The sequence below is a fragment of the Melanotaenia boesemani genome, chromosome 8, assembly GCF_017639745.1.
Source record: "Melanotaenia boesemani isolate fMelBoe1 chromosome 8, fMelBoe1.pri, whole genome shotgun sequence".
In the NCBI taxonomy this organism is placed as follows: domain Eukaryota; kingdom Metazoa; phylum Chordata; class Actinopteri; order Atheriniformes; family Melanotaeniidae; genus Melanotaenia; species Melanotaenia boesemani.
Window position 1 is genome coordinate 34,491,439 of NC_055689.1, and position 25,560 is coordinate 34,516,998.

Sequence of the window (25,560 nt, forward strand, 5' to 3'; positions counted from 1 at the left end):
GACCCGTTAAGGTCCGGGTTCTGGCGAGGATCCGTCCCTCCACTGGACCCGTTAAGGTCCGGGTTCTGGGGAGGATCCGTCCCTCCATCAGACCCGTTAAGGTCCAGGTTCTGGGGAGGATCCATCCCTCCATTGGACCAGCTGAGGTCCGGGTTCTGGAGAGGATCCGTCCCCCCATCAGACCCGTTAAGGTCCGGGTTCTGGGGAGGATCCGTCCCGCCATCAGACCCGTTAAGGTCCAGGTTCTGGGGAGGATCCATCCCCCCACTGGACCAGCTGAGGTCAGGGTTCTGGGGAGGAGCTGTTCCTCCATTAGACTCGTTAAGGTCCAGGTTCTGGGGAGGATCCATCACTCCATCAGACCAGTTTTCGTTGATCTTCAGTCTAGTTCTTATGTGACATGCCTCTGCCTTTTCTTCCAGTTTTTCTTAAAAATGGCTTCTTGACAGCCACGTTTCCATGGAGACCATTTCTGATGAGGCTTTGGCCAACAGTGGATAGATCGGGCTGAAGGTCCAGATGCAGCTCTCGGGTCCTGGTTCAGGTCTTTGCTGTGTTCCTCTGCTGTAGATAGTTTTTAGTCCTGACTCTTCTTCTTTTGTCCTGCACATGTCCAGTTTCTGCCTCCATGCTGAGATGAGCCAAGTTTCCAGATACCAGCTGTTTGGGAATCACCTTGTTGCTGCTAAAATCCTGTTTTCTGTCCGTCAGACTGTCTGATCTTTGCTGTTTTTCATACATGAAACTAAAGAAATGGGAACAAATGATGCGTCTTGTCTTTATGTGTTGACACAACTCCGGTTCATCTCTTGAGTTATGAGCCTTTTTTCTGCCTGAAGGATTCACAGGTCTGAGATAAGTTCATCTAAAACTGGTTCAGTACCAGGACTGGACTGGAAGTAAAGGAAAAGGGAGGAAGTGTCCAGAGGAAACCCTTGAGACCTTCAGAAAGATGGAGATCTATTGATGAAGACCAGAGAAGATAAAGTCCCTGTTGTCAATCTGTCCTCTGTCCCAAACTGCCAGATCTCCAGATCGACTGATATTTAGATTACTAGAGTACAGATCTAACAGGCTGAACCGTTCTTTTATCACTCAGGCCTACAGGTGGTTAAATTTTAATGAAGCCTCAGCTCATGGTGTTTCTCATGCAGTCAAACACGCTAGTTTTTATACTGCCGGCTCATCTGAACACAGTTAGTGCATTATTCATGTTTTTAGGATGTCTCATGAACTTGGACACCATGAGCTTTGTGTACACGTGAGTGAAGACACAACTCGTCTTTGGACCACAGGTGGAGTCAGGGTAACGAGGCCCCACACCAGTGGAAATATCAAGAGAAATCTGACACTCTACTGTAAACAAAACCTACACCAGACAAGAACCTTCTGAGGAACTGCCGGAGTTTCCACCAGAGGAACTGGGCTCAAAATGAAGACGTTCCTGCCAGACGTTCTGCCTCTGAAGGTCAGGGGACTTTCAGGATGGGACCTGCAGCTGAACCCTGAACAGCCAAAAACTCTGTCTCAGGACAGAATCCATGCTGATAGAGGCGGCATGGTTCAGTGGGTAATGTGGTTGTTCTGTAGCCCGAGGGTTGCCGGTTCGATCCCATCCCGTCGAGCTGATGTTGAGGTGTCCCTGAGCAAGACACTGAACCCCTAATTGCTCTTGATGGGTCGTGGTTGAGCACCTTGCATGGCAGCTTTCGCCATCAGTGTGTGAATGTGTGTGTGAATGTGTGAATGTGACATACATGTAAAGCGCTTTGGAGAAAAGCTCTATATAAGTACAGACCATTTTACCATTTACCATTTGCTCTGTGGCTGAAACATCTCGAACCGATAGGTCTCAGGTAAGACAAGAGTCACATACATTCTACATACATGTAGATTAGTTTTGTTTATTTATTTGTTAATAGTTAGTTAAAATACTAATAAAGACTGCAGATTAAAGGAGACATTTTCTGTCTTTTTCTTGTTCTTGGAGTAGGACATTAAAGGCCCATTTATGCTTGACGGATGGACACTTTCATCCATCTTCTGCGTCGGTTTCTAGTGTAATTTGGTCCATTTTCATGAAGCTTAGCTATCTGTCACTTGACGCAGAAGATGGAGCAATACCACCAGAAAACTTTGGGCTGTGCTGAGCAGAATAGCTGAGGTGCGAACAAACCAGAGAAGAAGAGAATCAGGAAGGGAACAAAAAGGCAGAAGAAGAATGAAGACGAACACAACAACTATAGAAATTGCACGAGCTGAAGAAAGACTATATGTGAGTGCTTAGGGTGTGTTGGGTGGTTGGATTTAGCTCTTACCAACTCTGTTCCATGTAGCTTGTGTTTGTTAACCAGACTTGTTTACAAGACGACAAAGTGTTGATGTGTTCTCATCTATAAATGTTTCCTGGGTCTGCTCCTCTCAAATGAACAATTATATTTATCATGGAATAACTAAACCAGGTTTTATCTCAGATCATAATCTCTTATTAAAGATTTAAACTTGTGTTGCGTTGTGTGAGATTGGTTACGTGCATCCCTGCTACCCTGAACCGTTACCCTGAAGTACTCCCTCATGATTGGTCAGTTTGTGATTATGTGTTTCAGGTTTATTGGATCTTCTTGCTGAATTTATAAAAAAAATTAAACACAATATATTTCTTTCTTTCTTTGCTTCCATGAGCTTGTGAAGATGCTGCATCATGTCGGCCACCTTTGTTGTTCTAAAACATGGAAGTGAACCATGGAAAGAATTTGGCCCTGTGAAGTTTACCAGCCCTGCTGCCACCTTCAGATTAAGAATAGGAACTGCAACACGACACCAAAACCCTATTTCTGAGTACGAGAGCACATTTTACCAGCGTCAGCTACGCCGGCCCTACCGTACACAGAAGCTGCGCCACTATAAATCCAGCTTTACAAGTAGCTGTTCCCGAGATCTTAACGGAGCAGGTTTTTAAATGCTGCTGCCTGGAACAACCTGGAAAATGACCTGGAATTAAAGGAGCTGGTCTCACTGCTTTTATAGATATCTCAAATTTATAGTCAGTGGTAATTCAGACTGTTGAACCTTTGTTTAACATGTGTTTCTAGATTTCTTGGTTCTTTGTTGGTAGCGTTTTAGTCCAGTGGCTCGCAAACTTTTTTAAGCCACGCCCCCAACATAACTTTTGTTGGTGTTTCCGGTGGATTCGGCATCCACACACCCAGAATCAGCTTCTCTCACTGAGATAATGCCTAATTCAGATTTTAATATTACATGAGTAATAACTTTGTTGTTTATGTGTTAAAAAATTAACATGTAAATTTCACAGACTAATCTCTTTGCATTAACACTTTTATTTCAACAGCACTTACAAAAAAACCCTAATTTATTTGATAAATGTAGGCTATATATATATATATATATATATATATATATATATTTACAATGATCTTGCAACCCCCTGAAATGATCTTGGGACCCCCATAGGGGACGGGGCCCCCAGTTTTGGAAAGGCTGTTTTAGTCCATGTTTTCTGTGAGTTTAGTGTGGTTGTTGTTTCTTGTTCTTTGTGCTACTGCTGTGTTTACCAGGACGCTCTTGTAAAAGAGATTTTTACTCTCAACAAGTCCATTTTTACTGGTTAAATAAAGACAAATCATTTGCAGAGCACCAGGTCATTTCTTTGGAAGAAAATCGGATTTTACTGACTGCTTTTACTACTTCCGTCTGTTAGCAGACTTCTCTAAATGTAGCTGATTTCAGTGTTGCTGTCAGATGGTCGGATGAATTGGTCTGAATGGAGCAGCATCTCTGTGATGCAGGGAAACAGCCTCAGACTGATCTCTGTGCCCTCCATCCTCTCCTCCATGTAATGTCATCCATCAGCATCGTGTCCTTGCTGGGTGATCGATAGAGGAAGAGAGAGCTGATGGAGCTAACAAGCAGGATGCTGGAGTCATGTGACTGAGTGCTGACAGAGAGCAGGGCTGTGATTGGCTGCTGGACAAACAGAAGCTGAAGAACGGCCTCTGTCAGACCCGGTGAGATGTTCAGGAACATGTGACTGTGATGCTCCAACGCTGGTCCAGGATCAGTTTTCACACCAGAGGCTTAACCTGCAGCAGAGATGTGCTAACATCCAGACACCGCAGTGACGGAGGTCTGGAGTTGTGGGTCAGCCCGACCCTTCTTCCACCCCCTATCCACTCAGCTGGGACCTGGTCTCATGTGGATGTTAACTTTAGTTTTAACCCACTGAAACAATTACAAAACCATTTTACTTTATGAAAATCTTTCTATATTTGATCTAAAAATGATAAATTAAATAAACTCAGAATTCAGAAATGATGAACTTAAAGAACTTTTCATCAGACCAATAGATCTGTGGACCTTTTCACGTGGAGAAAAGCTCATCAAGCAAACAGGAAATACTACTACTACTACTTTTGTTTACTACCCACACCTTGTGACCATAGACCAGAGTCCTAAGCTACCCCCTCACCATGGTGAAGGGGTCTCCCGAAGATCCTAGGAGTCATGTTGCCGGGGCCATCATGCCCCTGGTAGGGTAACCCATGGCAAACGGGTCTCTAGAGGAGAGACCAGACCAAGCTCAGCTCAGCAACTCAGCAACCTTAAACACATTGGTTTAAGGTTTCCCTTGCCTGAGGGTGGAGTATGGAGGCGAGCACCAGGTGGCTGGGTCTTTGCCCATGGGGCCTGATCAAGCTCAGCCCAAAAGAGTGACATGCCCCCCCACCTGTGTACTTACCACCTGCAGGAGGGACAGTAGGTGCCGGGTGACGTGTGAGCTGTGGGGTGGACGAAGAGTCAGGGACCCTGGCGGCCCGATCCTTGGCTGCAGAAGTAGTTGGTCTGAGTATTTCAGAATCTGCAGCAACTGAGTGATGCTATCATGTCAATATGGAGCAAAACCTCTGAGGAATGTTTCCAACACCTGGTTCCATCTATCAGACCAAGAATTAAGGCAGCTCTGGAGGAAAACGGGGTCCAACCTGGTACTAGAAGATGGGCCAGTAAAGTGGATACTGAGCGTATAATCACATTTCAGGAATAAGTGGCCTCTAGTTGTTGTCAGAGGAGATCCGGCGCTATGGGCGGGTCCCAGTGGGCAAGGCCAGTCAGGCCCTCCCATCCAGGAACTAACATTTTCATTTTCATTCGAATACTTTTGAATATAATTTCAGTTTTATTTAATAGCTTTTTTTTTTATAGTGGTACTAAATCATCATAGTTGGAATCCGTTCCTGTTTGTTCTCATTCAGTGCTGAGAAAACTTCTCTCTCGAGATAACTGCAAGTTGTGTGCAGGTGTGTCTGTATGTAAATCGTGCGTTCTAGTTTTCCTCAGAACTCGGAATTCTGAGGAATGACGAAGTTATCTAATTTTTCCCAACGGCAAACACATGAGTTTCAGAGAACGCTGAGATTCCAGATCTAAAGATGGCTGCACCCAGTACCACTTGAAGTCTATTGTTGTTTCTATTAAAATCCTTTCTAATATCTTTTGTGTCCGTTAAGTTTTTAGCGTAAACAGTTATCGATAGTTATGATGTTACAACAGGCTTGTTCATGAAAATCGTGTGTGGTAATCTTTTTTTTTTTATTTTATATTTTATTTTTATAATGAATTTAGGATTTTATAGTTTTTATACGGCATTTGTAGATGCTCACAAATTGGCTTTTTTGGGGCGTCTACCTGGTAATGACGTCACCTACTCTCGAATGCTCGGAATTCCGAGACAACTGGAACACACCATAAATTGATGTGCGTATGTAATCATCAAATCTTGCGATAACTTAAAGGACTCATTGTGTTCTGTAAATTATTGTTAAATTATTATCTTTGGCGCAGCGATTGGCTAGTTTTAAAGAAGCCGTCTTAGACTGATACCCTTTAACAACAGACATGAGAAAATGTTCATCAGCAACCTGAAGAAAGGAACATGTGTGAGGTGTCATGTTACAAGAATCAACCACTTCCAGCAGCTTGAATTGTGGAAGCACGATAGTAACCATAGCAACCACAGGTGTGTGTCCCTCCTCGTCCTCTTCAGCCTCTGGAGGCCTCGTCTGCTGCTGGATCAAACTCAACAGTAGTAACTTGCAGTTAAATTTTTACTGAAAGAATTTTAGGGATTTTTATCTGCTGCTTGATTTTGTTTCAGAGTTGAAGTAAATTGCATTTTTTTAAGCAGGATCAGTTTGGTTGAGCTCTAGTAGCTTTTCTCTTAAGTGAACTGATAGATTACCTGTACAGGTTAGTTACTGAGCGTTCCTCCACGGTGCCTCTTTCACTGAACGTAGATTTTGGATGAGTGGTGAGAGCTTAAGGAAAACATCTGCGCTGAGCATCTGTGTGAAATGTGACCCACGGGTCTGAACGTATCTCATAATCTCGCTGTTTAGGTTCTTAACTGATCTAAGCCTCAGATAGTCTGTCATTAATTATAAAGTCTGATTATTAATTAAGATTACTAGACTGACTTTCTATTCATAAATGAAATGTTAAATTTTCTCTTATATCAGTTGGTCACAGCTGAGATCAGCTGCATCTAATTTTAGGCTGAGTGTTGTAAGTTTTCTTTTTTTAATAGTAGACGAAAATAATTTAATTCTATACCTAATCTGCTTTGATATGGGTTAAATATTGAATTGTTAATATAGAATTTGGCTTCTTATAAATTCAAACTGCACTTAAAAAATGGGGCCCGCCCACGGTGATCAAGTGCCCGACCCGTTACTGGGTCCTGGCGCCAGGACTCCATCAGAGTAACATGTGAAGTGCCAAAATGGCAACCGTTGAGGTGACGGTGGCATTAACAGAACTTATTTTAGTCCAAACCATGATAATCAGTTAATGTTATAACCTAATCCCACCAGGAAGCAGCACAAGTGCATCCACTGCACATCGCTCCAGGCTGGGGGTCCCCTGGCTTCCCTGCAGCAGGACCACACCACTTGAGATACTTTTATATATTTCTTCTAAACAGATTTTTTCCCACTCTGTTTATAAAGAAAACCTACATCCATATAAACTTTTGTTTTCCAAAATATCTCAGTCCAGACCAGAAACCCCTATAAACGCTGCAGAAATCATTTTGGGCCTGTAGGTGGCACTAACCTCTACTTTCTGAGCATGCCCAGTTAGCTGATTCTCCTTTTGCAACGACTCAGATATTTTACTCATATTCTAACTAGTTTGTTCATATTTATTCAGTCTGGATCAAACAGCACAGGAAGAACACAGAGCGAAGTATTTCCTTTGCTTTTTGTTGTAGTAGTTTTCACCACAGCGGTCGGTGTCAGTTTCCAGAACCATCTGAATCATTTACTGAAGAACACATGCATGTTTAACATCTTAAATTTCATTTGTAGTAAAAACAGCAACTAAACTTTTACCTTCCATGGAAAGACTAAACCTTCAGTGAGACTACTTTTATACCCAATCCTGACACCCTCACCTGTCACTGGTTAATCTGCTGACTAGAGAATCTTCCAGAGAACAAGTTTCTGGATTATTAGAAACTTTTATGTCTTTTTGTTGCTTCTATTGGATTCTCATTCTTATATTCTCTTATAAACTTTCTGTGCTCAAAAATAGCTTCTTTTTTAAAAAAAAAAAAAAACAAATATGCATAACTACATAAATATTTGCTTAGTCAGAGTTGTCATTGTGTAATCCTGTAGATAAATAGTCCCTCAGAGAAAGTCTTCAGTCTACAAACAGTGTGTTGTAAGGAGTGCACCTGTGGACATTTAAGACTATACAGTAGTAGAATATGTTATTAATTTATCCTAGATTAGACTAAATAGTTCTGAAACCAGTGTGAAAACCATTATGTGCTTTTTAACAAAACCCCCTCTGAAGCTCTGTGACCACGTGTTTTTATATCTGTTTGTGCTGATGCTTGTACCCGGAGATCTCTGTCTACAGGGCAAGCAGTCACTGCAGAAAACGGATGGCTACTCCTCCGCTGCTTTACATGGAGTTCAGCTGATGTTGCTTCACTGAAACACCAGAGGAAGTCATATGAGCTCTGTGCACTTCCTCTTGTGTCAGATAACGTGGGTCAAACACATCTCTATATCGCTGGATTTATGTCCTGTTGGGTTCATTTTTCACCATTAGGGGGCAAAGCAAACAGAAAAAATAACTTCATTCTGTCTTTTTCCTGTTCTGTGTTAATTCTCTCCAGACTTAGTCGGGCCCTCCACAGGCTGAAATCTGGTAAACTTTTCTACCTGCTTTAAGCAAACAACCACCACTGAACTCAACACATCACAGTCACAGAGCATGTATTGAGTCTAACCATGTCTCATCTGCTATAACATATCAGAAGCATGCAAGGGCACATCTGTCCATGTGCATGTGTAGATTTAGACTCTTGACATCCACAGTTGTAGGTTTCATCAACTTATATTCACCAACAGATTCACTAGTGCACCAGAAAACCTCACGAATAATCACAGTTCTACCAAAGTACCCGGAACTTTGAATAGCACGGTATAATCGGACCACTGTTTTCTCTATTTCCACTAAAAATCAAACATGTTAGGCTGTTTAACTCCACACAGGACTGAACGGAGGGGTGGCTGTTTTCTTCTGGAATTATTATCTTATATTATACAACCTCAATTTGTAAAAAGCATAAACGCTGTGTAAAATGTAAATAAAGGCAGAATTCAATGATTTCCAATTCTCATGAACCCATATTTTATTCCAATTAAAACATAAACAACATGTCAGATGATGAAACTGAGACGTTTCACCATGTGATGAAAATATGAGCTGATAGTGAATCTGGTCTGTAACATGACTGGGTATAAAAGGAGCATTTCAGAGAGGCAGAGTCTCTCAGATGTTAATCTGGTGTAAGATTAAATTAGATATATTATTTTAAACTGAGATTAATTAAGTTTTTTTAATTTAATGATAGTTATTATTCCTTCTCTGAATGTAGCTGTGAAAAACATTTAATTTCTCTCATTTGGTTCTTTTATCTCTACATTTTTGTTCCTTTTTCAAGCTGCTGCTTCTGTCCAGCTGATTGAATTGTACATGTCCAGACGAAAAAATTATATTCAAACACTTACATGTTTTCCTCAGACACACATTAAGCTTAACAGATTTCATTATCCTTGATGAAAATTCATCATGAGTCCATCTAAAGGGGTATGGGTAAAACATGATATATACATATATATATATGTACACTATATATATTAGGGCTGGGCACGTTAACGTTGTTGTTTTTTTTGTTTTTTTAAACTTCTTGCTGGCTCTGAACACATAGAAACCTCATGCTGAGGATGCAGTCCAGACCCCTTCCTCCATGTCTGGTCCTGCTGCAACGATGCATTTGATGCAATCAGGAGAGAGTGGCTTTATTAACACGAAGAGACGTTTTCTGTCTGACACTTAAAGTAGTAGTGCACCCAAAAATGTGTTTTTTAAGCTGTAAACAACATATTATTTCTTAACTGTGATGAAAACCCCCTCTACTGTTGATTAAATTAGTCATTTTTAAATTTAATTTAAAAACAGGATTTTGTGGGTCAAACATGGCTCATAACACCCCTTACAGGGTAAAACCAGGTTGTTTTTCATGATGTAGAGCTGTACTTGGTGCTTCTCTACCTCGTGAGAAAATGTTAAAAACCCCACAGCCCCTCCTTCCAGATGCAGGTAGGCGGGTCCTCGCCTTGCAGACAGAAAACTACACCCACCAACGCATATGAACGGATGTGTACTTATCTGGTGTAGATCTGCTAGTTTCAGACTTCTATTCTTTCACAGAGTTTCTGATTAAATATTCCTCCAGTGGGATGGATTTATAGGCAGAAATGTGGATAATGAAGCAGTGAAGGTGCATGGATGGAAGTTATTGTGCATATTGTGAATATTTCTCTCTCCTCACCATCTAGAAGCTGTGAGATTCTCATCCTGCTGCTGATATTCATCACATATTGTTCCTTCTGTGTTTAGAAGGAAGCAGCTTCACAGCTTTAAATTCATCCTGCTGACTTTTTACCTTTTAGTTAGTAAATCCTGAACATTTCATCCTTCTTTCTCATAAATATTTGATTTTATATATGAAGAAATATTTTAACTGTTGCTTTTTAAAGAGAGAACTGCTGCTAAATCTGTTTATGTGTTTAATACAGAGGTTTACTGTACTGTAGTTGCTTTGTATAACAGTAGGCTTGCTTTTAAATGAAGAGGACATTTTGGGTGTAACTATGCGATTAATCGCGATTAATCAAAACATTTCACGTGATTAATCACCATTAAAAATATTAATCGTTGCCCAGCACTAATATATGTATTTATTTACACACGCCATGGTGGTACTAAGTATCCCGAGGAAGAAAATACCCCCCCCCCCCCCCCCCCCACCCCACCCCCACCACCACCACCATTACACCAGCAGCAGCCTGAAGCGTTGATCCAAGGCAGGATGGATCCATGTTTTCATGATGTTTCCAGCAGATTCTGAGCCGAGCATCTGAATGTGGAGCTGAAATGGAGACTCATCAGACCAGCAACGTTTCTCCATCTTCTATTGTCCAGTGTTGGTGAGTGTGTGTGAATTGTAGCCTCAGTTTCCTGTTCTTAGCTGAAAGGAGGCACCAGGTGTGTCTTCTGCTGATGTTGCCCATCTGCTTAAAGTTTTGGTGTGTTCTGTGTTCAGAGATGCTGTTCTGCAGATCTTGGTAAGAACAGTGCTTATTAGACTTGCAGTTTCCTTTCTATCATCTTCAACCAGTCTGTTCATTCTCCTCTGAACTCTGATATCAACCAGACATCCTGGTCCAGACAACTGCTGCTCACTGGATATTTTCTCTTATTCAAACAATTCTCTGGAAACCCTGGAGATGCTTGTGCGTGAAAATCCCAGTAAATACTCTGACCAGCATCCATGCCACATTCAAAATCTCTTAAATCTCCTTTTTTCCTTCTTCTGATGCTCAGTTTAAAGAAACACCAGTCTTATAAACATGTTTAAAAAACAAATAGCATCAAAAGCGTTTAGAAACTAGAGGAAAACTCTGAGTCAGGCATTTTGATCACCGGTAATTCAGTCAGGTGATTCAGTAACTGGTTGTACCACCAGTTTCTTCGTCTCTGCAGACACATCACTGAATCAGTTTCACCGCTTAGGCAGTGAAAATAAGATGAACCTTGAAATTGAGTTTATATGAAGAAATTATCTCGTCAATCCAAAACAATCAGATTAAACTGAAACTGTTGGTCCAAACTGACGAGGACGATGTGAAAAATGAAGCTCTTCATTCTTACCTACTGGAGTTAATTAGCTTTAGGCAAACATGTGGAGTTTATCTGAGTTTAGAAATGTTTCTGGGAATGAAGGCAACCTGAACTTGAGCTGGAAGCATCGTCTCCACAGCGCTGTAGGACGGGTTCAGACATGTCAGCGGCATGCCGGACCACTGATGCCGTCACCAGAAAACCTTCCTGAGCTTCTGCTTCGTCTTCATCTTCACTGCTTTTCCTTCCAGTTCCAACGAGCCGAGCCCAGGATGGACGAGATAAACCTGAAACAGCAGCAGATGTCTGGGGAACAAATTTCTCCCTGCAGGTCTTTACTTTCAGATTAAATGATCAGATTAAACTTTACTCTGTTTTTTTTTTTATTTGACTCAAAGAAAACAAGTTTATTACTGAAGAGTAGCGCTCCTCAAGATCATTTTAACATTTGAATCTGAGTTCCACTACTTAGTATAACTAACTGGTTAAAAGTCACATTTTCCACCATTTTCAGCAGGTTTTTGTGTATTTTGGAGTAAAAAAAAAACTTTCACTTTCTAAGTTATGGATAGGAGATTAGGAAGACGTCTTAAGTGTGATGAGGGTGTATTTTTAGTTAAACAGTGAAGTTTCCACATCTATAACCAAACAGCATTTAAAGCAGTAACTTAACCGACCTGTCGGTGAAAGTGAAAGTAAAGCTTCCCATCAAACAGTGATGAAAGTGTTGAGTCAAACAGAAGATGAACTTTGATCTGCGATGCAGGAGAAAGTCCGCCGTAAAACCCCTCCAGTGACGAGATCTTCACGCATGAGAACTGATGTTTTTCTGTGTTTTTATTTAACCTTTTAAAACCTGAGGTCCCCCACTTTGACACGTCTCCTGAACCGTCTGGACTAAAACTTTTATTCTACTTCACTTTATCAGAGTTGGTCCTTGCAGAGATAATGTTGACAAATATTACTATGACAAATATTCACATTAATCCTGAGTGGGTTTTTTAGGCAAGCCTGAAATGTTTTTCCTTTATGCTATGTGCCATCTTCACGTTTTCTTCACCAGTAACACGTAAACTAACATTTACTCATCTAACCCATTTCTTTGACTCCAACAGTGTTTAAACAGACCTTGTATGCAATTTTCAAACAGAGACATAAAAAAGACTCCTGGTTTAAAGGGTTAACTTTTTTTTTACTGGCCATATTAAGTGAATGAAGAATTACTCCAGAATAATCATGTTCTTGGTTTTTATAGACATGTGGGACCTCAGAGAACAGCTTACCAGTGTCTAAGATGTGTCTGCGTCTGAATAATTTACAATAAAATGGGAGAAATGGGACATTTCTGGAGTTTAGGGTCTAACTTTTGAGCAACCATTGTCCTGTTTTATTATTTTTTTATAGTAGCTGATTAGTTCATCATTTTTTCAGCTCTGAGAGGAACCGATTGGGATTTAAGGGTTAAAATATCTCAAATATCCAACACTTATAAGCACAGAGCCAACGGTTGTCTCTGAGCTGTTAGTGATCTTCTGCTCTGTATCATTAACCAGTTAGCTCATCCCCAACTTTTCATGCTTCATTAGCAGTCCTTTGGATCAGCTTTCACGTACAGAGTTCCCTTTGCTTTCTCTTTTTAACGCACAGGGAACTGCTCTTCAGCCTCATTGTGCAAGTAATCCTTCCACAGTGGTGGTTGGTGCACCAGCGGTGCCAAATGGCTAAAGGAAGACATCATTGTGTAGCATTGCTTATCAGCAGCTAACACCATCTGCCTAAGGAGGCCGAGCAGGAGGAGGATGACGGGAACCTGACGACCACCGATGGGAAACGATGTGCTAAACCAACACGAGCCTCCTCTTTTTCACTTCCCTCTTTATGTTCATGTGCTTTTAGTTTTAACTTCCTTTACTCAATAAATGTATGATTTCATTATTTAGTCGAATGTATTAAATTCAGTTCAGCTTTATTCATACAGGACTGATTTACAACATCATCTCACTTCACTTTTACAAACACAGTCCAATTTAATCCAGTTCATTGTAGTCCAATTATAATTCAATTAAAACCAATCTATCACATGATCCACATCAGTCCAGTTTAAAATAACTGTGTCCATATAAATAATGACCGAGCTAAGGAAACTAAAAGTCTTCTCTTTGATTCAGTCCTCCATCCTGAGGAGACAGTGGAGAGGAAAACCTCCATCAGGACCAGCACAACCAGAACCAGGAAGGACGGCCATTTTCCTGGACCATTTGAGGGTGGAGAGGACAGGAAAGAGGGGTCAACCAGCAGCAGAACTGTAAGCCAGGGATGTCTGCTGAGAAAGAAGAAGAGAAACGCAAACGAATAACAACGTCAGATATTTTTACATGTAGAGTGAAGAGAGCAGAGAGGAGCCCAGTGCATCATGGGACGTCCCCAGCAGGGCAGATTAATTAACTAATGTGCAGGTAATTAAATGATGCCTGACTTATTTATTCACAGTAAACATGCAACTTAACTTTAGGGGCCTCTCTGGATCTGGGTCCCCAAGACAAGGGATGGTATTCCAGTCATGGCAGGTGGCTTTTACCACTCACACTGTTCTTTATTGGTTTATTTGGTTCCAACAATGGAGGCAAATACAAAACATAACAGATAAAAACAAATGAATAAGTAAATAAATAAACTAGATAAATCAAATAAACCAAAAGGGGTATAGGCAGAAGCACATAAAAGAAATTTTAAGTTTAATAAAAATATAAAACAAATATATGTACATATATATATATATATATATATATATATATATACAGTGAGGAAAATAAGTATTTGAACACACTGCTATTTTTCAAGTACTCCCACTTAGAAATCATGGAGGGGTCTGAAATTTTCATAGTAGGTGCATGTCCACTGTGAGAGACATAATCTAAAAAAAATCCTGAAATCACAAAGTATTTGAATACCTGAGAAAATCAATGTTAATAATTGGTACAGTAGCCTTTGTTTGCAGTTACAGAGGTCAAACGTTTCCTGTAGTTTTTCACCAGGTTTGCACACACTGCAGGAGGGATGTTGGCCCACTCCTCCACAGGTCTTCTCTAGATCAGTCAGGTTTCTGAGCTGTAGCTGAGAAACAGCGTTTGAGCTCCCTCCAATGATTTTCTATTGGGTTTAGGTCTGGAGACTGGCTAGGCCGCTCCAGAACCTTGATAGTCACAAACTTCAATACAACTAATCAAGTATGTAAAATAATGTCAAAGGACTACTCTTATATTTATGTTTTTAGCTAAACTTTAAGGTCAGTATTGACATATTTTTACAGTCAAAACTTTCATCAGGCCAAAATGTAAGGTTTTTTATTAGTTGTCCATGACTTCTTGCAGCTGATGTCTAATATATTTTTTTGTTTTGCATTTAATTCAGAACCTTCTGTTTTGTTAGTATTTAAATATTAGATTAATGTACTTTTTTTTTATTTGTTTTTCTTTTTTAAACAAGTGAAAATGAGATATATGGATTTCTTTCTTTCTTTTTTTCTGCTGTCAGCATGAAATTTGCCTTTTAAACTCAGGTTAAAATGTGAATGCTTTCTAGATTAACCTGTCAGTCAGTTTACGTGTAAAACTGTTCATTTACCAGAATGAACTGTCCACAAATTCAAAACACGGTCAGAGGGATGAAGCTGGGACAGTTTGGTTCTGCTGAAGGATCACTTACTCCATCTGCTCCCTCTGACGCTCCGATAAATATTTTATTACAACTGCATCATGAAACGCTCAAAGCTCTTTTTTCTCTCAAACTGTTTAACATAATGAATGTGGCCTTCAGAGAACATGGCGGTAAAAGTAAGGAGCGCTTTAGCTCAGCAACAAATGGGGAAAAATAACATGGCCAAAGGCTGAAGTGAAACTCTATACTCGTTCGCAGTCCGGATCCACGATCCTGAGCCGTTTTTTAAGCCGACCCCGCTGATTCCAGTTTGAATTGACGGATGTCCGTAAGAGCCAATCAGCGCCCGCCATGCGCCAAAGTCGTGCTTATTCTACTTAGGCGACCAATCAGCGGCCGAATGCGTCATTAGAGTAGAATGTGAATGTGGGCAGCTTGTTACGGGAGCGCACTCCGCTCCCATCCCCCCACCTCGACTCAGCAATGGCGGCTGCTTTTTTGCGGCTTTGTCCTTCTCATGTTCAGCCTGTAAATGTGTTCAAAACTCGGTAAGAAAACAACGCGTTTGCCCTTGTTGTTCATAAGAATGCGTGTCAGTTCATGAGCACATGATTATTTTTTAATGCACTTGATTCATCGCATGTCTGTTATGTCGCACTGCTTTCACCCCTCCCTCCTCCATGACGGGGCTTTTTTCCTTCGTGGGCTCCAACAATGGAGACTGAGGAAATGAGGCCACCAACACTGAACTGCACCCGCTTACCCAACCAGCCTGAACACAAAAACCCCACCGTCAGAATACTTTTGTTTGTTTTCTTCGACTGATATCGAGTTTGTGTAACGACCTTCGCGCACGAATATATGGGCTGTTACATAAAAAAAACGAGTGTCAAGTGCGCACATACAGAGAAGAGAGGGAGTTTCAAACATGGACGTGTGAAGGGGCGGGGCGAGCAGCGGATGATGAAGGGCTCTGATGAGCTATGGCGGCGCTCTTCCATATTCGCCTCTCATCTGATTGGTAGTGCTTATAGAAGGGCTAAAAACATCAGTAACGTTTTAAAACGCCTCCACCTTCTAAAACAACCCGTTTTAAGGACATTAAGCTAATCTCCCTTCAACACTTTGCCCGTATTCCCTCGTCGCGGCGGTGGGCGGGAGAAACGCTCCGTAGTCGCCTCCTGACTCGACCAGACGACCATCAATCAATCAAACTGACACTACGTCAAACGAAACGCCGTCTGTTCGACATATTTAATGCGCAATTCGATGTAAACTTAATTTTCTCTCATTTACGGCGTCGCACGGGCGCTGTAGTTCCGCGTGAGGAGCGTTTTGTGGGCTTTATCGAGTCGGATTATTGTTTTAGCGGAGAAAGGACAGTTCTAGCAGCAGAACAGAAGGGGGCGTGGCCTCTGGGTTTAGAAATTCTATCCATTGTTCCACTCTGACGCGCAAGGAAAACGCCTCTGTTTGGTCATAGCCAATCAACGATCACCGTCCTCATGTGAGCCCCGCCTAAAAACTATATTAAAGCCTCGGCCGTCAGCAACATCGGCCACTGGCACAATATAATACTGATTGATCCGCGAGCCGAGCGAAAGGGATTTACTTTATTCAACCTTTCATTTCAGCCGTCCTTTATTTTATTCAACTAAAACAATGGCAGACACACAAGTTGACTCTGGCTCGGATATCTCTGCCAAGGTAAGCCGCCGCACACCTTCACTGCTCTTCTCTAAGCCCCTCAGCAGAATTAAGCTTTCCAGCCTGTAACCTAGATATTTTTTCTTTTTTAAAAGAACCTTTTCTCCGTGGCTTCGCGCTCATTCGGACTCAGCGGACTCGGAGTTAAAAGCCGGTGTTCCCGTTAATCTTTCCACCGTACTTGGATGGAAATTAAGGTGTAGAATAAAGCGGGGGGTCTCGGCTCCGCATCATGGAAATCTGCTGCGTTTACAGCGTCGTGTCTTATTGTCCGGAGAGTAACAGTCTGCGCGGGTTCTTTGTTTATACAAGCAGCTCGGTTCTCTTCTCCAAAGCCCTCGCTTCCAGCCCGAACCACCGGACTCAAGAACCGCAGCTGCTCCAAGACGCACTTACCAGGTTTTTAGCTCATTATCTGCGTCTCTTGTTGCCGAATTGACGCACCTATTCACACATTTTCCCCCAATCTATGTCACAGGTTGATTGCGAATCAATTAGGTAGTGAAATCTAAAATAAATCCCGCGTGGAGTTGGAGGAAAGTCGTTTTCTTTATCCTGCCCGCTCGCGCTGCTGAAGCTGAGCGGCGGAGTGAACGGCTCAGTCGGAGAGGAGTCGGTCCCGTTTGAATGGAGGACAGAGCGGCAGGCGGCGCGGAATTCAGCCTCCACTTCTGTCCGCATCCAGCGTGTTGTTTCGTGTTTATTTTAGCCCCCCCAACCCCCCGGTGTTTTTCTAAAAAAGCACCTGCGGGCCCCAGCCATCCTGCTTGGTCTGCGCCGTCCGACCCGGTTTGTTTACCGACCCGCGGAGATCGGTCGCTGCCGCGGCTCCGTTCTTCTGACCGCCTCTCGCGCAGCCTGCCGCGGCTTCCGCTCCTTCCTCTGTGTTTTTGGTGCATGTTTGCAAGGCGCGATGCTGTCTCAGGGAGAGGGAAACTTTTTCTTCTTCTTTTTCTGTAATGCAACCCACTACTATGTGTATATGTGTGTGCGCGCGCGCGAGCTATGGCTATGAAGGTGTGATGTGTCGCTGCTGGTTTTCCCCTCATTGTGGTCTATCAATCGGGCTTTCCTTTATCCGCCGCTGGTTTTGCTTATTTTAACGTGATTCTTGTCCAGGTTGGACTTTGGTTTGGTCAAATTTGGTAAAAGTTTAATCGCGTCCTGACGGGGGGGGAGTCGTGTCCCCGCTGCGGCGGTGAGGGAGAACCGGATCCAGCGCGAGAGCGGACCGCGGTGCTCGACAACTATGAGAAATTATAATTAATGCACACACGGAGAAGGTGCAGAGTGGAAGTTGGGGCCCGGTGTTGACTGATAATCCGTGTAGCCCGGATTTAGTTGCGGAGCGTTTTTTACGCACCAGAAGCGCCTTATTACGCGCGGCGGCGGAGCGCGGCGCCACTGACCGTCTCCACCGGGCAGCCGCCGATGCCGCTGAGCAGCTTAATGGATTTTAACCAACAAGATTATGTTAAGCAATTAATCAATAACGTTATATTTGCTGGATGTGTGTGGCGCGCGCGTGCGGTGGGAGGGGGTGGATAATGTGCTCTGGATGAACGATGTCGACAAAACGAGGAAACCGAGCGCTAATAATAGGCTCGGCGGGCGGTTTTCCGGTCCGGTCCGGTCGGGGGAGAGAAGGGGGTGGAGTGTATGTTTTTATTCGGTGTGGTTCGGGTTTGGATCGTTGCGCGCGGCATATTTTGTTTTTTTGTTGTTGTGTTTTTTGTTTTTTTTTTCCGCTTTTTTCGCCTGCCATGTGTCGTCTTCTATTGTCCTTTCCTTCCTCCGTTACAAGCAGCAGCGTGCGTCGCGCTCACCGCCACCTCCCTCCCTCCCTCACCCCCCTTCATCACCATCACCCCCGCCCTCTTCTGCTCCTGCTCCCTCCTGTGTTATTTTAAACGGAGCGGTGCATCCTGGGTATTGCAGTGCTGCTCCCGGGCGTTTCTCATGACATATGGTGGTGAAGGCTGTATGCGGAAGACTACAATACCCAAAATGCCCTTGGGGCCACATCAAAGTATCAGATTACAACACATTAGAGGGACTGGAGGGGGAGGAGGCTGGGGGAGGATCTTCAGACAGGGAGGGGGATGTAAGTAGGCCAGTGGGTAGAAGGGCAGGTAGCAGCTGGGGAAGTTGTTTCCTCCGCTTCTGGTTCTCAACATTTTTGTTTTGGTTTGCATCAGGACCTGAAAGAGAAGAAGCTGGCCGAGGAGAAGGAGAACGGCAAAGATGCTGCCACCAACGGGAAGGTAACGCTCCACTTTGAAGGATCCACAAGTTAAATGTCCGACTTTGTCTGAAAATCAATCACTGAAGACTTTCTGGTCTTTTCCAGGAGAATGAGGAGAATGGCGAGCCAGAGGTAGATGAAGAAGAAGATGAGGAGGTAGACGAGGAGGACGAGGAAGATGATGGAGAAGGTAGCTGGAAAACATCTGGATTTTTTTCCACTTTTATCTAAAACCTGCAGAAACTTGACTCATTCTTTATCCTGCAGGTGATGAGGAGGATGAGGAGGAAGATGATGATGAGATTGAGGGCGGCACAAAACGGGCAGCTGAGGATGATGACGATGAGGTGAGGCAGCGTCCTGAATCTGAGCGCGCTCAGAGGCTGCAGTGTTCGGACCAGCTGACGGCTGTTTCTTCTTCTTTCAGGACGACGTCGACACCAAGAAGCCGAAAACCGACGATGACGATTGATGCGTTTTCCCCCGCGCCATCCTGCTGAACCACTTCCTGATTCTTCACCTCTGACCTCTTTTACACGTCACAGGTGGAGGGGCTGGAGGACTGATTAAAGGAAAAATAATAATAAAAAAAAATCAACATGGTCATTAGCAAGTAGAGTTCAACACCCATCCACCACGTCCACACACTCGATCTCCCCTCAAAGCTGCAAAACAAATTTTCTAGAGGACCCGCCACCACACGACGCAGAAATCTGGCTTCTCTTCAACACCATCAAGAAAGGAGAATTTGTTTGTATTTTTATTTACATTTTATATTTTTGTACATATTGTTAGGAGGGGGATCAGTTTCTCTCTCGGCAGCGATCTCGTCAGACCAAATCGGTGCTTCTTCTTTAACAAAAGATTTTACTTGGTTGACCATGTTAAAATATCTCGACAGATACTAGAAAAAACATGTAAAAAAAAAAGTTTAAAAAAACATGAAAGAAAACCTCTTAAGCCGTTGAACTCAGAGCATTCCAGTAAATTTAATGTATGTACTTTAGCTGTACCATAACTAGTTTGTTTGTATGGGAGGGTAAGGCCAAAGAAAAGAGCCTCTTTTCTTTTTCCTTTTTATTTGTTTTTGTCAGCGACTTTTTGTTTTATGACGGCCTGTTTTGATGTATGTGCGAAGTTTGTTGTTTGACAATAAACCGGATTTTATTTTGTGAGTTGTACTTCACCTCTCTGCTGGTCTTTGCTCTTCATGGCGGCGGCTGAAAGACGAGGACGTTGGGGTGTCTTCACCGTCCACACCAGAGCTTTTACGTGACCTTGGCCTGGTTTGTAGATTTCTTCTCATTTGGGGTCCAGAAGAGCCAATAAATATAATTTAAAATAAACTTTTTTCTATCTGACACCAGTAGGTGGCACTGGTTCTGCTTAGAGTGGATATTATGATGCATACAACCAAAATAAAGATAGCCATACAAGCAGATGTTGGGATTTTTTTAACATGTGATTCATAGATGAAATATTTTTAGGTTTCTCAACAGGAAGGTGCTGGATCAGTGCTTCTAATCTTTGTGTCACAATAAGGTGATTTAACTTCATGTGGTTTAGATTTCTGGGTCCATTTAAAGTTAACAGTTGTATAAAATTTAGCTTCTGTTCCTTTTATTTGAATTAGCTGTACAATTTTAATTTAACATGAAGTCATCAATCTCACTTAACCCTTAATATTTGATTGGTCCTCATAAAGGCTGGAAAAAGTTCATGTGAAGTCCAAGTTAAGACCCCAAAACCAGACTCCAGAATTTTAGTTCAAAGGTATGTTAGAATTTATTACTATGGTGTTATCCTCTGTTAGAGGAAGAAAAACAATTTCTCCTCAGTTTTATTGTAATTTGCTCCGGCAGGGTAACATCGCTTCTCCTGGAGACGTCCATAGACGTCCCCAGACACAGAGCATGAAGATCATTTATTTTGGAGACAAGATTTAATTTGGCTTTTTAGAGGTTTTTCTGAAAATCTGATCAGAATTTATTACTGAAGTTAAAGATTAGAGGAACACCAGGAGTCTTGGGTTTATGAAAAATGAGACAAGATTCCTGGAAACTTTCACTCATATTCACAGAAACCCACCGGAGATACAAACAAACCAGGACCAAAGATCTGAATGAAATGTCAGACGTTAAAAAAGACAAAAATTACTACTAAAACTTGTCAGTTCAGAGTGAAAATAAAAGATACAGAAATAAAGTAATGTAAGGTTTATGATCTCATAAAGTACAAAACAGAGAAGAAGAAAGTGACTTATAGTGAGAAAAGGGACAAAAGAAGACGTTTCATATGACTCCGTGAAGCAGAACAACCAAACCAAACGAGCAGTCAATGACGAGCAGTTCTTCCTCCAACTTGATGAAATCAGCTGATATCTGACTCGGTTTGCCTCCAGTTCCTGGTTCAGACCATGTTATCTCTCCCGACGTCTCAGTCCAGATTGTTGTCACTGGTTCTATGATGGTGGAACGAGCTTCCAAACAGGAACGTCCATCTTTGCTTCATGAAGACTCGTCTCCTCACTCCTCTAACAGACACTAAGCTGGATCATGGATGAACATCTGTCCTCGTCCTTCTGGTCTGTAACACCGCTGGACCAATCAAGACAACCAAACAAGCTGTTTGTTCACAGTTTTTTTCTGCTGCCCCCTACAGGCAGCAGGAGGAAAACACACCTCATGCACACATATGTTCTTTAACAGACCACAACAATCCTCTTTAGGTGGAAATCATGATTTGTTGATGGGCCAGTTCAGTTAGCTACAGAGTTAGCTACAGAGTTAGCTACACCACGTAGCGACGTTTAGGGCTGAACTAGGTCTGTGTAGTTCTTTTCTCTGCCACATGGGGGCAGTGTTCAGAATATGGAACTGCTTGAAACTTTGTTTTAGTGTGTTTGGGATGGATTGCTGTCAGATGTTGTGTTTCTGCTTGTGAGATTGACATTTCCTCCATTTATCCGGTCTAGAACCTCGTGGTTAGTTCTAAATGATAAAACAACAAGATCAGCCCCAGTACATTTATATTTCACATACAGTTCCTCTCATGGCCACTAGGGGGAGCATGTTCCCTGAAAGTAATTACTGGTTATTATAACCTGAACAAACAGGAGGTCTCGGTTGGTTGTTGAGTGTAGAGGATGAGGGTGGCAGCAGAAAACATGTCATGCAAAATCTGTGATTTAGTAGAGGAGGCGGAGCCATTTCATAAAGCAGCAATTTCCAACCTATTTTTTTCAGGACCCCCTTCATGCATGTACTAAAAAGCCATGGACCCTCTGGCACAACCCATGCTGAAACCATGCTGGTTTAAAGCTTTCAAAAGTGAGATTTTCACCATAAATGATGTATTCTGGCTGAGTCCTGCCCTTAGATAAAGCCAAAGTTAAATTAACAACATTTAGTCTTACTTTTTCTAAAAATACGGACAATGTGTGGACATTAATCACAATGGCTATTAATGTTTAAAGCCTCGGGGACTCCCTGTGCTTTCTAAGGGACCCCCTTGGGATGTCCTGGACCCCAGGTTGGAAACCTTATATACAGATATAATGTCATGGTATTTGGCCATATTCTCTCAAATGAGAAAATTATAATTTGAAAGAATATGACAGTTAGAGTTTGTTTTTCTGTCCAGAGTTTGTTTTTAAAGCCACATGTTTTACATGTTTGTGTCCAACTGGTCAAACAGTGAATGTGAGAGAAAATTGTAGCACTACCATGTTTTGCAGCCTCAGTTATTAAATTACTATTATGCATTAAATAATTTCCCAACTGTGTAAAATCACATGAACTCTCCTTATCGGTCTTTAAAGTTTAGTAACGGTTGTCAGAATTAATGTGTCAATACCAAGAACTGAATCTGTGGAATTAACACAGTTTTGTTGTTTGTTTTTTTAATGCCTAAACAACAAAGTTACTACTCAGGCTATACTAAAAATCAGAATTTGGGATTATTGCGGTGAGAGATGCTGATTCTGGGCATGTAAGTGGTTTGTCAAAATTGTGGACAAAATCCACCAAAAAGTACTTTTTCCCTCTGTTTTATGACCCATTTGACAAATCATATCACTTTTTTTTAGCAAATTGCACGGGTCTGCTGTTATGATGCAGACATGCTCTTTCATGGAAAGTGACCATAACGAAGAATTTTTACAATTAACTAATTGTGTTTAATACTGCAATAAATAGTGGAATTAATTTATCGTGACATCTCTATTCATCACAATGTGATACGATACGATATTGATTCAATGTCAAGTTTCACTGATTCAGTATCACATATTCTTCCATATGATTTTGATTTGAGATCAGTATGAGATGACATCACTGTTGATTTAACACAATTTCTTCCATTCAGATCAAATCAGAAGGATCTAAATTTCTTCTTGATCAATCACACATCTAAATAAAAACAAAACAGACTGAACCACGTTGAGTTTTACAGGTCAAGAGTGTAAGAATTACTGACATCTAGTGGTAAAGATGGGTATAGCACCGTTGTAAATGTACGGTGGCCATCTGTAGCCAAAATTCTTCCAGACAATTATTTTAGTAAAGCAATTAGATACCAAGACAGTTTTTAATGATGTATTAAATTTTAATGTCCTTGACTTTTGATTTTCTTTCACACTGTACCTTTAAAGTGTTCACAACAGGGAAAGAAAACTAAAAAACACACATATATTTTAAACCTTCCTCCTTTTTATGATCTCAAACCAAACATTTGTTCAACTTAGTTAAAACAGCTGAGTTAGTTCCACATTTTCCTCATCAGATTACAGTCAGACGTTCGTTGGGTTAGATTAAAAAAGGCAAAGCAACTTTATTTAGACGTCACATTTTATGTACAAGACAGTGCTTTACACAAAAATTACAAGCATTACAGATGGTGTCTGACAGATCATTTTCAGTTTATACTGATACCAGATCGCTGATCATTAAATCAACGTATTGATGAATTGTTCCACTCCTACAACACACACGAGACAAGAAACAACAACAAACTCCACAAGAAAATTAGAAGATCCAGTCAGAAGCTAGAAAACGTAAAATGCTGCAGAACAACGAACAAGACAAATATATTTTTCTTTCTGGTTGTTTACTGTCAGAGAAAGCGGAGCTGGAAGCAACTGCTGGAAGATAAAGAGGGAGGAACCTGAGATAAAGGTCTGCAGCTGGACCAGATACAGCTGCTTCTACAGGACTCACGTCTGGGTCGGGCTGCACGTCTACACGTATGCAACATGCATGAGCACAGGTCTGGAATGTCTCTGACATGAGCTGAAGTCATAACTGAAAGCTGTTTGACCTTTTGTTTTTCACTTCTGCTTTGGTTGGACATCAGACTAAATCCTCCAGAAGCTGCAGCTTCAGTTGTGGAAGGAACAAGGGTGGAGCCAAGGGGGTCGTCTGGGGGGCCCACCCCTAAAATCCAACTTGGCCCCCAGGAGAGAAATGTCTACAGTAAACTATTTAACCTTCTAAAGTCTGAGGTCCACAAGTTGGGGGCTTTCTTGGCATTGAGGAAACTTATCTCTTGAGATTTTTGCAAGTTGTGTGTGTGTTAGTGTGTGTATGTAAACACTTGCGATTACATAAAGAACACAATGCGTTCTTTAAGTTATCGCAATATTTGGTGCTTCATTGAAGTACAAGCAGACTGTTAATGCACATCAGAAACATGAGGAGAGGAACATGTGTCGGGTGTCACGCTGCAAGAATCAGCCACTTCCAGCAGTTGGATGGTTCCAGCAATGAGATGAGAGCTAGCAAGACAGTAACCATAGCAACCACAGGTCCTGACTTCTCCACCTCTGGAGCATCATCTGCAGCTGGATTAAACTCAGTCCGACTCGTCCTTACCAGGTGTGGTTAGTTACCATTACATGTTTAGTATGTCTGGTTTCTGTCTGCTGCAGATGTTTCCAGATGTTTTACAGCGGGGCATTCAACTAAAATTTACAGATGTCCAAGTGGAGACAAACTTTTGGAGCCAAGGTCTGGGAGATTATAAAGACTATATATATATATATATATATATATATATATATATATATATATATACATATATATATATATATACATATATATATATATATACCTAGGGAGGACCTAGATCCTCCCTCTTATCTTCTGGACTCTTCTAACATAATATCCGATATTGTGGACAGCTGTGAGAGAATCAGGGAGCTTCATATCAGGAGCAGGACCAGCCCAAATAAGCATCTACACGCAGAAAAAACAAGCCCAAAAACCTGCAACTGACGATATTTGCAAGAGACTTCCCAGAAAAACCAGCTCAGTCAGTGATAACAGGCAGATTTAACAACTCTGCTGCCTTTCTCCGGAGCAGTCGTCTTTATCCTGATTGGCTGAGGGCATCATGTGTTTCCTGACCGCTACCGTGAAGACTGCAAAAGTTGTACCAGTTAAAGTAAAAGCACCCCGTCAGATTTTAACTCCAGGTACATATGGGCCAGGTTCCGGATCCGGACCGCGGTCCGCTTGTAAGTGACCTCTGCTTTACAGAGCTGAAGCTGGACAAAATGAACCAGGACCAGTTTGGTTGAACTCTAGCTGCCTTTGTCTATAAACTTATGTAAACTTGTGCAGGTTGGGAACTGAGTGCTCCACCACGGGTCCTCTTTGGCTGGAACGTGGAAGGTG

General features: G+C 41.9%; 2 protein-coding genes across 2 annotated transcripts in view; both read left to right on the top strand.

The window, feature by feature from the left end:
* Window positions 1–25,560, top strand: part of LOC121645098 (zinc finger protein 420-like) — a 1,096,702-nt gene that overhangs the window by 365,095 nt on the left and 706,047 nt on the right. The window lies entirely within an intron of this gene.
* ptmab (prothymosin alpha b) lies at window positions 16,482–20,067 on the top strand. The gene is made up of 5 exons (XM_041993594.1): window positions 16,482–16,641; window positions 18,840–18,905; window positions 18,992–19,076; window positions 19,154–19,233; window positions 19,314–20,067. Exons 1-5 carry the CDS (start codon window positions 16,597–16,599, stop codon window positions 19,356–19,358), a joined length of 321 nt encoding a protein of 106 aa, XP_041849528.1. The 5' UTR covers window positions 16,482–16,596; the 3' UTR covers window positions 19,359–20,067.